A 14,312-nucleotide genomic window follows, 5' to 3' on the forward strand; every position below is an offset into this window, starting at 1 on the left:
AATGAAATGTATCTGAGGGAGCTTGATTTCCTATCTCAGTTGTCACACACACACACTTGAAAAACTCTGTCCTGGGCTCTAAGTGCATAATAAAATTAGCCATCATTCTCAGGCCAGTGCTCCTCGGCTTGTAGTTCTCACAGTCTGCAGTGATCTGCCTGAAACTTCAAAGCCCGTGCCACGAAGCTTGAAGACCCTCTATCCGATGCTGACCTCGACGGGAACTCAAAACCCAGAGTGAACAGCGGCTGCTCAGGCAGCAGAAAGAAGGCCGCTCAACCTGATGCTCTGACGCCCAGTGCTGCTTCTCACTGTTTGCACACACACACACACACACACACACACACACTACACACTCGCAGCTCAGTTGCTCCGATAGGCAAGACATACAGGGCACACACCTTCCACTAGCGTGTTTGTGACCACGCTCATTATGCTGTTGATTCTGTCCTTCCGTCCGTAGGAGGCGAGTTGGTCCATAGAAACTAAAAGAGATCCAGGGCCTTTCTTCTTAATTTCCACCTCAGTCGTTGCCTAGAGGGCGGGAAAATAAAGCAAATAGGGTGAGTGGTATTCAGTTTACACAGGGCTCGGGCCCCACTGGATTGACCGTCGAGTGTGAGCAAAAGCCTCATCATCTGCACTGCTTTAAAAAAAATCTTAATTTCTCCTAGATCCACTCACTTCCATACCCCCCACCCCCCGCCGGACTTTGTGCCCCCCTTCTTCTCCCAAGCAGCTATCAGTCAGTTGCTAAGAGCTCCTCGGCCAGTGGTGGGCTTCATGCCCACCCCCTCTCCATGCTGGAATTCGGTCTGGCTTGAGCTGCCACAAGTCTTACCCAACCACGAGCCCTGCAGGCTATAGTAATGCCTATCCCTGGCAAGCTAGCCCAGCCAGATGCTGCCTGTGGCAGCAGCACAGACATCTTGAGAGTTAAACAGCCACTTTCTGGCTGGATTTAGGTCCTCCTCCATAAGGCTAAACAAACAAACAACTCTTGACTCTATAATCCTACTCACAAGTTGGCCATGGGTGATCTTTAGTTCTGTGACTGAGAACAAGTCATTTGAATGTAGCCAGATCTTCAGTGAACCCAAGAATCTGGCTGGGACCCAATGACCTCCTCTGGTTAAGCCTAAGGCAGGAAATGCCACAGCCCCCAGGGCCACCGAGATGGGAAAGGACCCTGTGTTCTCCTCTCCTAGTCTTGCAGCCACAACATTTGGCTGGAATTGGCTCGTTTGTCAAAACAATTCAGTTTCACCTCTACCTGAAAATTAGGAGGCTGAACTCCTCCCCAGCCGCTGTCTGGAGGAGCTCCATCCCTCTCTGTCTTGTCCAAATGGGTGGCTTAAAACCCGTCTCTTGGCTAACCATTCTGTCCCTGTATTATGTCACCTGTGTGCACTTTTCTGCTCCTTCCATGGTGGCTTGGGCAGACAATCACCACTTCCAGCATAGGGAAAGACATATTTGTCTGAGGCGAGGCAAGCGTGTCGGATCAGCAACAAAATAATCTTGTTTTGGAAATAAAACACTTCTGAGGGGCTATTCAAACACTCCCTGCCCTTATCCGTGCTTAGATTTGAGAGACTGCACAGAGGATAATTCCTAGCAGATGACAAAATTAATCTCATCTAGGATTTTACTTGCGCTGCCCTACTGACTTAGGCATTCGGTTCGCCCGGGTGTTGCTTATGTAGCAGGACTGCAGAAGAAATGGAGACGTGAAATATCCGATCTCCACGAGGATTCCTGATTGTGGTTCTATAAAAACGTCTGTATAAGTGAGAATGACTTATTAACTATTATCTCAGATAAGATACTGTTCCTAAGAGGCCATTTTATGCCATAATTTTCATCCCGACAGAATATTTAATGAATCACACTAAATCTACTACACCGTAAAAGTGATATACACGTGAATGTGCGAAGGCTGTCTATCTTAGGCGCTTACTCCTGGCATTGGACAGATCTGAGACTTTTACTGAGCTGACCCTTCTATCAATCTATGGAATACACGACAGATGATGTTCAGAATGTTCACCCCCAAAGGACCAGATGATAAATACGGAAGGGAAAGCTCCACATATTACTGCTTTGGTGTCTATTTTCTGCATCTGTATATAGCAAGAAATAATTTCTTCAGACTGTACTAGGAGCAACCTTATATCCACCTTAAAAAAAATCAAGATTAGTAAAAGCGGAGTCTAAAACGGGGTTTGGGGTGCAGTCACCAGACCGTCAATGATGATCGCCTCTGCTGCGGACTGGATTTAGCCTGTGTATTCCATATTCCCAATCCTAGCTGTGGGACTGGGGTTGTTAAAAACAACCACAGAAAAGTTAAGCTTCGAGCCTATTAAGGGAGGACCACTCATTCTTATCTTCTACGTTTACGCCAAGAGCGTGCGAGTTAACCAGAGAGAGGTTACAGGGGCCAGCAACGGGGTTTAACCAAGGAAGTCGAGGTGAGCCTGTCATCAGACTGACAGGGCAGACAGCAGGGTAACATCAGCCTGACAGGGCAACCCTGGCAGAGCAACATCACCCTTCCTGGTCCACCTATAAACCCTTTTCCTGTGCTGCAGGAAAGAAGGAAGGCTGGTGCCTCTCACTACGTCTAACGTGGTGTTGAATCTGAAGTCTAGGCCTGTGTGATGAGGCAAACAGGCAAATGGGACAGCTGCTCACAGAAAGTGTTATCCCCTGTGTGGAAACTCTATGGAAGTTTCTCCAACCCCTTCAAACCTAACAGAAGCAAGAGGCTACAATGTATATACAATGTACAGCTTAACTATACCCTGACAATACTTCGAAAATAAAGCTCTCAAATTACAACCTTATGGTAATACCTTTAAAAATAGGAAGGAATAAAACTATCCAAAGGCGAGAAGCTCTCATGATAAATTGTGTGGCTCTTCTGAGAGACACTTAGGAAGACTTAAGTAAACAAAGGAGCATGCGCTGTTCACAGACATTAGAACTAAGATGGCCGCCGTCTCCAAACGGACTCATCAGCCCAGTGTTACGCCCATCGAAATCCAAGGCTTTCAGGAAGAAACTGATGATTGTGAAATTAATAAGGACATATAAAGGCTGGGGAAAGAAAAGGGAATTAAAAAAAAAAACTAGGTTAAAATAACCTTTCGAAGGACTCTGATACACATCTTTAAATACATGTAGAATTCTGTTTAAAGGATTTGTTTGTATTGTCCCATTTCAGAACTTCGTATGAGGTGAGAATGAAGAAGGTTAGCATGTATCGGCATAAGTAGAGACGCGGACTCTAGACATAGACTCAGAGTATATAAAACAGCGCATGTGAGCAAGGTCCCAACATGCCGGGAAAGGAGAGCTTTTGCAAGAGGTGCTGAGAGACAGGATAGACACCCAGCCTAGTCCTTATAAGTCCTTATTTATATAAGTTGATTTGAGGTGATCAGAGATGTGGATATGGAATCAAGAGACATGTTAAAAACATTTTCATAGCACTGAGGAAGAGTTCTTGAACAAGATGCAGAAAGCAGTATCACAAAATAAGAACTAATGTTAAAAAGTAATTTTGTCCTAAAGAACCTAGGGGTCTGGAGAGATGGCTCAGTGGTTAAGAGCACTGGCTGCTCTTCCAGAGGTCCTGAGTTCAAATCCCAGCAACCACATGGTGGCTCACAACCATCTATAGAGTGATCTGATGCCCTCTTCTGGTGTGTGTGAAGAGAGAGATAGTGTACTCACATACATAAAACAAATAAATCATTTTTAAAAGCCTATATCTAGAACAACCAAGAAACTATCAACTCAACGGAAAACAACAGCCAGTTAACAATTATGCAAAGATCTTAAACATCGCATTAATGAGGACATATAACAGATTGGAGAGATGGCTCAGTGGTTAAGAGCACACACTGGTCCTCCTGAGGACCCGAGTTCGATTCCCAGCACCCGCTCAGGTGGCTTACAACTGCCTGTCTGTCTGACACCTCAGAACTCTGGGTACTTGCATTCATGTGCATATACCCACACACATATACATAATTAAAATAATAAAAATCAGGCTAAAATAAGAGAGCACATTCTTTTTTTTCGGAGCTGGGGACTGAACCCAGGGCCTTGCGCACTGAGCTAAATCCCCAACCCAAGCACATACATTTCTACAGCCCACATGTGTCTGCCTCTCTGTACACCCCAGTCTCATGGGCTTTGGAGCACACGTTAGCTGTGGCCCTGAGTGGCCCCTGGAGAAAGATTTGTGTTTCAGGTCCTCTCAGGGCCATGCCTGCATACAGGCACCTGACAGCTGTGGCTCTGCTGTGGGAAGAACAGTGCTTCCCTCACACAAAGAGTCATGACTGGATCTGCTTCTCAGGCTGTGTTGACCTCCTCCCTACAGTCAATTTTTCATGAACTCTGAATAATTATAAGCTCATGGACTTAAGAAAAGCAATTGGGAAGCAGAGGCCGGCAAATGTCTGTGAGACCAAGGCCTGCTTAGTTTACATGGAGAGTTCTAGGCCAGCCAGGACAGCATCATAAAGCCAACCCCTACTAAAACTAAAAGGCAGGGGCTGGGGTAGTTCAGTGGCAGCCCCCACTCCCTTTTAGCATGGAGGAGGTCTGGGGTGCAATCGCCAGCAACGTAAGTCAGTATATAAAGTAGATATATCAAAGACTAGCAAAGCTGTCTCTCATATACTTGCTGGGATAAAAAAATGATAACTATTTTAGAGAACTAGTTTGTAATTTCTCATAAACACATTAGACAATTTAGCATAAGCTCAGGATTTCCCCACAAAGGTATTTAATAAAAAAAGAAAAATTTCAGGCATGTGTGGTGGTGATGTGCTCCTTAAATCACAGCACCCAGAATGGGGTAGGGACAGGAGGATCTCTGTGAGTTCAAGGCCAAACTGGTCTACATAGAGTTTCAGGATGGTTAGGGCCATATAGTGAGAATCAGCTCCCCCCACCTCTGTCTCTCTGTCTCTCTGTCTCTTTGTTTCTCTCTCTCTCTCTCTCTCTCTCTCTCTCTCTCTCACACACACACACACACACACACACACACACACACAGGTCACACCAGCCTTGAAATCACATGGGAACTCTTCACTTCTCTCCAGTTCTCCAGACTAACTAGCAGCTTTGTGGCTGACTACCTGCTGCGGCCTCTCTGTCTCTGCCCCCACTCCCAGGGAACTAAGCAGACCCTCCCCATACAACCTTCCCTTCCTCATCCCATCTCTTGTCACTGGAGCCTCTCTCTCCCTAGAAACCAGCCTAGCAGACCAGGCATGTGACTTTCTCCTTCCTGTCCTCCAATTCTAATTACCCACTCTCTCATCCCCAGCCCTGTAACAAATAGACCACGAGCAGAGCCTATCTTCTCTTTCTTCTCCCATTCCCTGTGTGCTCACAGACCCTCCTGACACATCCAGGCTACTTTTCTCAGACTCCACTCCCTGCCCTCTAGCCCACCCCCATTCCTGCATATCAGCTCCCAATACTTAGAAACAAGCTCTGCCCTGGGGACTCCCATTGGCCACACCAGGCAGGGACTCAGAAGTGCTCCCCACAAGGAAACCCACATCCACCACAGTTTCCTCAGAGAGGGTAGAGAAACCACAAAGACAAGACCAAACCAACACTTAGAATTACAATCACCCCAGATACCAGCATGAAAGTCAGTAACGGCCAGGACAGTATATCTTCTCTAGAGTGCAGCATCCTACTACAGGAGGCCTAGGAGATGCAATATGGCAGAAGCACACGCCCGGGACTTCAGACTAGCTGTTATGAATATGCTCAAGGGCCTGAGAGAGGTATGAATGAATAAATCCATTAACGAAATCTATGAAAACACACAAAACGGTGGAATGCAATGAAGAGGGCAGTTCAAAGCACAAACGTGGAAATGGGATCACTAAGGAGAGCACAAACTATTGTAAAACTGGAAACAGAAAATGTAGGAACTCAAATAGGAGGAGCCTCAGCATCCAGGCTCAACAGCAGAGACAGAATCTTAGGTGTTGAGACGAGATAGAAGAAGTGGATGTCTCAGTTAAATAAATTAAAAACAAAAAATCCAGACACAAAATGCACAGAAGTCTGTGACCCTATGGAAAGACAAATCTACAAATAATAAGAATAGAGGAAGGAGAAGAAATCCAGCGTGAAAGGCACAGAAAATATTTTCAACAGACTCATGGAAGAAAATTTCCCTAACCTAAAGAAGAAGATGCCTCTAAAGGTACAAGAAGCATACAGGACACCAAAGAACTGGACCAGAAAAGAAAGTCCTCATGACACATAACAATTAAAATATTAAACATACAGAACAAAGAAAGAATATTAAACACTGCAAGGGAAAAAGAGAAAGTAACATAGAAAGGCAGATCTACTGGAATTACACATGACTTTTAGGTGGAGGCTCTGAAAGCCAAAAGGGTCTGGGAAAAGAGAGCACAGATGCCAGCCCAGACTACTATACCCAGCAAAACTATCAGTCACCATAGATGGAGAAAACCAGATATTCCATGATAAAACTAAATTTAAGCAATATTTATGTACAAATCCAGCTCTCCTGAAGGCACTAGAAGAAAAATTTCAACCTAAAGAGGCTAACCACAGCCAAGAAAACACAACGAACAAATAATCTCCAAGCAGCCATGAAAGAGTAGAGGAAAAAGGATCCTCACGCCACAAGGAACAGAAAACACTGCTCACTAGTAACTCTCGACATCTATGGTATCAATTTCCAGTAAAAAGACAGGGAATAACAAAATGGATGGGGAAACAGGATCCTTCTCCTACATCCAAGACATCAAGGACAGACATCACTTCAGGGTGAAAAGAAGAATAAAGATATTCCCACAAAAAGGACACAAGACACATGCCAGTTTAGTCATTTTTAAAGATTTTCTTTTCTTTTCTTGTTTTTTTTGGAGCTGGGGACTGAACCCAGGGCCTTGCGCTTGCTAGGGAAGCGCTCTACCACTGAGCTAAATCCCCAACCCCAGTTTAGTCATTTTAATATCTGACAAAATAAACTTCAAACCAAAACTAATCCAAAGAGATAGGGGCGGATCCTATATACTCAAAAGAAGATTCTGCCAAGAGGATGTTGCAATTCTGAACATTTATACACAAAATGCAGGGTGTCAAAGTTCATTAAAAGACAAAACAACCCCGAGAGCCAAGAAACAAAGACACCATACAGCTTGAATCCCATATCGACGTCACACACTGATAGTGGGAAATTTCAATACCCCAATCACACCAATAAACAGTTCACCTAGACAAAAACCAAAAGCAGTACTCAAGCTAGACTGTGACAAGGACCTTCCCCTAATGAATAGAGATTTCAGGGGACCAATCACTGGGCGAGGAGTAAGCAGGATTTTCAGGTTGAGGAGGGGAAGAGAGGAGGAGAAAAGAAAGTACAGGGAGGAGGAGAGGAAGGAAGATGGCGGGAGAAGGACAACCCAGATCTGTGTGGCTTTAAATAGCCACAGGTAGCTATGAATATCATAAAAGGGATGGATAATTACAGGACAATTTGTCTTATCTAGACAATTTGTCTTATCAATTGGCTCTGAGTTTATCGTGTGGATGTTTTAGGGGGTGAGAATTTACTGATATAAATCTGATGGATAAATTATAAGCCTCTAGAGTTTTGATTATATCGGGTTATAGGGATTTGTGGCGGCAAACCGCGAGATGGGCAAGACAAGTGGCAGATGTATGGGGCTGGCGTGGCAGCGACTCACTCTGGTGGTAGTGTTGGGTGGTGAGTAGCCAGTGATAGTGTGGGTGGTGAGTGGCAGGTGGTAGTATGGGTGGTGAGTAGCAGGTGGTAGTGTGGGTGGTGAGTAGCAGGTGGTAGTGTGGGTGGTGAGTAGCAGGTGGTAGTGTGGGTGGTGAGTAGCAGGTGGTGGTGTGGGTGGTGAGTGGCAGGTGGTGGTGTGGGTGGTGGTGGGTGTGGTGGTGTGGGTGGTGGTGGCAGGTGGTGGTGTGGGTGGTGGTGAGTGGTGGTGGGGGTGGAGAAGGGTGGTGGTGTGGGGTGGTGAGTGGTGTGGTGGGGTGGTGGTAGCATGTGGTGTGTTGGGGTGGTGAGGTGGGTGTGTTGGGTGAGTAGCAGGGTGGTGGTGTGGGTGGTTGAGTAGCAGGTGGTAGTGTTGGGTGGTGAGTAGCAGGTGGTAGTGTGGGTGGTGAGTAGCAGGTGGTAGTGTGGGTGGTTGAGTAGCAGGTGGTAGTGTTGGGTGGTGAGTAGCAGGTGGTAGTGTTGGGTGGTGAGTAGCAGGTGGTAGTGTGGGGTGGTGCATCCTTTTTTTAATATTTCCCGCTACACTAAGCAACCTCACAAATGGACCAGGCTGGCATATGTTCACAGGGCATTTTACCTCACCATAAAAGAATGCACCTCCTTCTCTGAGCCTCATAGATATTCTTCAAGACTGATATCCACATACTTGGACATAAAGCAAATCTCAACAAATACAAGAAAATTTAAACAACTCCCTGCATCCTCCCTGACCACCATGGATTAAAGCTGGATATCAACAACAACAGAAATGAGAAGGCTTACAAACTCATGGAAACGAAACAACTCTCTACTGGATGGAAAAAAAAAAGGGGGTGGGGTCAAGATAGAAAGTAAGGAAAGAGTTAAAAACCTTTTTAGAATTGAATGAAAACAAAAACACACAACATACCCAAACTGTGAGGCGCAATAAAGGTGGTTCTAAGAGGCAAGTTCACAGCACTGAGTTGCCTGCATCAAAGAGTTGGAAAGACCTCATATTAGTAACTTAACAACACACCTTAACACTCTAGAACAGAATGAAGAACTAAATCCCCAGAGGAGTAGATGGTGAGAAATAAACTCGGGGATGAAATCAATAAATAGAAACAGACAAACGAAAATCAATGCAACAAAGAATTGTTTCTTTGGGAAAACTCAATGATGGGTGAACTCTTAGCTGGATTAACTAAAAGGTGGAGGGAGGAGATCAAAATTAACAAAATTAGAGTCAAAACATGACGACAGACACCAGAAATCCAGGGAATTACAAGAATACACTTTAAAACCTATACACTCCACCAAATTTTTAAAAAAATGTGGAAGAAATGGCTACTTTTCTTGATATATATGACTTAACGAAGTTAAGTCAAGATCAGACAAGCAATTTAAGCACACCTATAACACCTAAGGGAACAGAAGTCTCCCAACCAAATCAGGCCTAGAGCTGGATGACTTTAGTGCAGAATTCTACCAGACTTTCAAAGAGTGAATGCCAATACTCTGCAAATTATACCTCAAAATAGAAACAAAAGGAAAGTTGCCCAATCTTTTTACAAGGTCGTAGTTAACCTGATACCTAAACCACATAAGGGCCTGACAAAGAAAGAGAATTACAGATCAATTTCCCTTATGAATATAGATGCAAAAATTCTGAATAAAATACTTGCAAACTGAATATAAGAATACATCAAGGAGTTGGGGATTTAGCTCAGTGGTAGAGCACTTGCCTAGCAAGCACAAGGCCCTGGGTTCGGTCCCCAGCTCTGAAAAAAAGAAAAAAAAAAAAAGAATACATCAAAAAGATCACCCACCACGGTCAAGTAGACTTCAACCCAGGGATGCAGTGGTGGTTCGACATATATAAATTATAAATGTAACCCACTATATCAACAGACTGAAAGATAAGAACCACATGATCAACTGAGATGCAGAAAAGGCCTTTGATGATATCTAGTACCCCTTCAAGATAAAAGTCCTGGAGATATTAGAGATCTAAGGGAGAAACCTCGACACAATAAAGGCAATTAACAGCAAGCCCAAGGCCAATATCAACCTAAATGGGGAGAAATTCAAAGCATTTCCACTCAAATTCAGAACAAGACAAGGCTGTCCATTCTCTCCATATCTAGTTAACTACAGCACTTAACATCTTAGCTAAAGCAGTAAGACAACTATAGGAGATCAGGGACTTCAACATAAGGCCAGCCAGGTACACCGACCCTAACAGAAGATAAAGAAGGGAATACTGGACAGAACACTGGTAGCCCAGGCACAAAGAACAATTAATAAATGGGACCTTAGGAAACTGAAAAGCTTCTGTACTGCAAAAGGACACCATCATTCTGACTAGGGAGCAGGCAAAAGATGGGGAAAATTTTTTTTTAAGCCAACTAAAGAACTAAAAAAAATGGAGATCAAGAAAACAACCCAATTAAAATGGGGTACACAGATACAAATTTCCTTAGTCACCAGAAGATGCAAATCAAGACTACTTTGAGATTGCATCTTATACCAGTCAGAATGGCCAAGATCAATAACACAAGTGACAGCTCATGCTGGGAGGACATGGAGTAAGAGGAGCACCCATCGATTGTGGGAGGAGGTAGAGTAAGAGGAACACCCATCCAGTGCTCATAGGACTGCAAACATTCAGCTACTATGGAAAGCAGAGTGGTGGTTGCTCAGGAAGCTGGGCCTAGATGTACTTCATGAGCAGCTATAGCACTCGGGCATGTACCTGAGTCCATGACTCTACATCCTGCCACAGAGACACTTGCCCAACCATGTCCATTGCTGCTCAATTCATAATAGCCAGAAAGTGAAACAGACTAGATGCCTATTAGCGGATAAAAGGATAAAGAAAATATGGAAAACCTACCCACTGGAATGTTACTCAGTTGTTAAAAAAAAATAAAATCATGAAATTCAAAAGTAAATGGATGGAGCTGGAAAAATCACTCTAAATGGGATAATCAAGATCCAAAAAGGCAAATGTTGTGTGTATTGGCTTATATGTAGATATTAGCTATTAGCTGTTTTTGATAAGCTGACTACAATCCATATAATTTTGGAAGTTAGGTACAGAGTAAGAATAAGGTACCCCAGGAACCTTAGGAAGGTTCACCCCAGGAAGAAGAAATAGAATAGTTATGGATGGACTGAAGGATAGGACTAAAAAGGATGGGATGGGGAGGGGAGGAGAAGGGCCATGAAGGAGGGACTGAGAGTAGGGTAGAGTAGCTCAGGCCATTCGAGGGATCCCATGGAAACCCAGTATAGTACAAGCTTCCTAAAGTACATACATAGAAAAGTGATCTAAATGAACTGCCAAATAACAGGGGAGACAGAGGTCCAGCTGGACATCTCTTGTCACTAAATGACGCTTCCAGTACTGGAATTGTACATCCAATATAATTGATAGCCAAAGGGGGCTCTATGGGACAACCCAGGCTACCTCCGAGGCTACTAGTTGCTCTCTACCAGCTGATAGCAAGGCTCTACTGTTGAAGACAACACCTCATAACTCACTGAACATGGCGAAGTCCAGACGGTGCCTACCTAGAGCCTTTGTTCCTATGGAGTAGCGTTCATGGAGCTGGAAGGCACTGTGTAAGCTACCACAAGAGAAAGGTGTACACCAACTCAGCTACAAACCCTTCAATCTACTACAGTCACTTATAGTGACCTGCCCGCGAGACCCATTATTGTAGACCAACCGAAATCTGACTGGATTTTAGGATCACTTCCTGAGATGGAACCCATCCCTGACACTGCTTGGGTGACCAAGAACCTGAGACGAGAGAGGCCAGGGACCTGGGGGAAATCCAGTCACTACTGTTCTTCTGAAGGAATGTAGCAACAAAATAAATCCTGACAACATAGATGAGTGTCTTGCTTAGCCATCATCAGAGAAGCTTCCTCCTAGGAATACAGAGCCCACATCTGGACAACGTGCAGAGAGTAGACCTTGGAACGCTAAGGCCTAAATGGGATGTTTCCATCAAATCCTTGGCCTTGCGGCTCTGGGAACCCTGTGGAACTGGAGCTGGGAAGACTGTAAGAGCCAGAGGGGATAGAGGACACTACAGGGACCAGGCAGGGCTGAGGCACACACGAGCTCACACAGACTGTGGAAGGATGCACAGGGCCTGTGCGGGTGGGCTTGACGGGGGTCATAGGACTGAGAGAGGAAGTGGGCATGAACCTAAGCCCAAAGCTATCCCCAATTATAACTGCTTGCAAATGAAAAATTAGCTTTAATCAATAAAGATTCATTGAATATACAAACCACTCCTAAAGGTAGGTCATGCGTAGTCTCTCTCTCTCTCTCTCTCTCTCTCTCTCTCTCTCTCTCTCTCTCTCTCTGCTCTCTCTGTGTGTGTGTGAATGTGTGTGTCTCTGCATTCAAATGTTTCTTGAGCTTTTTCTTTGGCTCTTTTTCTTCTGTTTCTTAATTAATTAATTATTGTTATATTATCAGTAGTAATTGTTTTAGATGTTTGTCTCCTAATGAGAGAAAGAAAGGGTGTCAATTTGGGTGGGTGAGGAGGTGGGCAGCATCTGGGAGGAGTCAGGGGAGGGGAAACCATAATCAGAATGTGCTGTTTTTAAAAAAATCTATTTGCAATAAAAAGATACCCACAGCAAGCTTATTCGTATCAGCTACAAACTGGAACAAACTGAATGATGTGTTATGTTTATGCAATGAAGTCCGTTCAGCAGGAATAAAGAAGGGAATACATACCCGGATATATCTCAGAAACAAAAACCCCTCGATTAATGAAGGAAGCTGAAAACCATGTACTTCACAAGTGACACATGTGAGAAAGAACTGAGCTAAGGTAAAGACAAATTAGGAATGCCACGGGGCACGGGGGAATCAATAGGATGAGGGGCAGGCACGTCAGGGCATGGCAGAGTCCTGGTGCAGTAAGGCGTTAGGGGAGCAATCTGTAACTGCCAGAGAGTCCCTTCCCTGTGTCCTTTTACTAGCAATTCTGGCGACTCTTGAGTGAGAGTTACACAAGGCCAAACAACTTAGCGGTGGATGGTTTGACGGGGAATCTGGGTCACAGAGTCATCTCGGTTATGGAAACAGTCAGAACACATGCTGCAAGTTCGGACTGGGCTATAGCTGCTTGCTGTCGTTTGCATTTTGTCTGCAACTCCAGGTGTCTTAGTTGGGCTTTTACTGCTGGTGAACGGACACCAGACCAAGGCAACTCTTACAAGGACAACATTTAATCAGGGCTGGCTTACAGGTTCAGAGGTTCAGTCCACCATCATCAAGGCGGGAGCATGGCAGCCTCCAGGCAGGCATGGTGCTGAAGGAGCTGAGAGTTCTACATCATCTGAGGGCCTCTAAGAGAAGACTGGCCTCCAGGCAGCTAGGACTAGGATACTAAAGACCACGCCCACAGTGACACACATCTTCCAACAAGGCCACACCCCCTAATATGCCACCCTCTGGCCAGAGCATGTACTAACCATCACACTAGGCATGCTTTACAGGGTAAAAGAGTATTATTCCAGGCCAGGGCCATGGACACGAGGAAGCTACTGGCTGATAGAGATGGAATGGCACCCCCCAAGACTGACTGGGGTGCATGATCCATTTACTGTGGTAAACTTGGATCTTAGTTGCAAATGAAAACAAAAATTAAGGGAATGGCCAATTAGGTTGGCTCCCTGGGCTGTTTGCCCTAATCCAGGGGCTTGGGGTCTTTGGCAAATCGCAGCTCTAGGTTTTCACGGGTAACCTGGTCGCCGCCTACCCGCAGGTGCTGCTGCTAGCATTTATCAGCTCAGAAGGACGGAAAGCTCCTACGATGACATAAACTAGAGCTGAAGTTGCCTAATGACATCACTAAATGTCACCGAGCACAGATGGGACCAGGTGTGCTGAGAAAAACCGTGTGTGTCGCTAGGAAATCCATCCCGCTAGATTCAAAGTGCACTGAACGCCAAGTTGGACAGCCAGGCCCAACACGTCCTCTCTTGCTGAGGTCCAGAAAGCTGCAGTTGAAAGGCCAGATTTTTAGTTCCTGCTTCCTCTTTTCCAATTAAAAAAAAAAAAGGAATGAAAATACGCATAACAAGTTATCATTTGAACCGTTTTAAAGTGAGTGATTTCCTTCAGGCCTTTAGTATACTGATCGTTCTGTACAACTCTGTTTATCACCACTCTCAATTGGCTGCATCAGCCAGCAGTCGCTCCTGACTGCACTCTCTGCTAGACCCTGCCAATCGATAATCTGACTTCTGTCTCAGTAGATTTGCCACTTCTCATTAAACAGAATCATGCAATCCGTGACCTTTGCAGTGCAGCGTCACTTAGCTTGTTTGAAGCTTTGTCCACGGTACATAAAACCTTGTTCCACCTCACGGAAGAATAATGCCCTGCTGTGGAGCCGGACCACATTTGTTCATCAACTGATGAACTTGGGTTGTCCCATTTTCTGATCACTATGAATAATGGCTGTGGGGTAGCCATGTATCTATTTTGGGG

The 14,312-nt window shown here is 44.9% G+C and overlaps 1 protein-coding gene across 5 annotated transcripts in view; it reads right to left on the minus strand.

Annotated features, from left to right (window-relative positions):
- The window catches only part of Scn8a (sodium voltage-gated channel alpha subunit 8), a 174,536-nt gene that overhangs the window by 40,957 nt on the left and 119,267 nt on the right, over positions 1 to 14,312 (minus strand). For all 5 annotated transcript variants that reach the window (XM_032885132.1, XM_032885118.1, XM_032885138.1 and 2 more), the window contains exon 13: positions 402 to 534. In XM_032885132.1, coding sequence (XP_032741023.1) covers positions 402 to 534 — 133 coding nt within the window. The remainder of the gene's footprint in view (positions 1 to 401; positions 535 to 14,312) is intronic.

This window comes from Rattus rattus, chromosome 1 (assembly GCF_011064425.1).
Source record: "Rattus rattus isolate New Zealand chromosome 1, Rrattus_CSIRO_v1, whole genome shotgun sequence".
In the NCBI taxonomy this organism is placed as follows: Eukaryota; Metazoa; Chordata; class Mammalia; order Rodentia; family Muridae; genus Rattus; species Rattus rattus.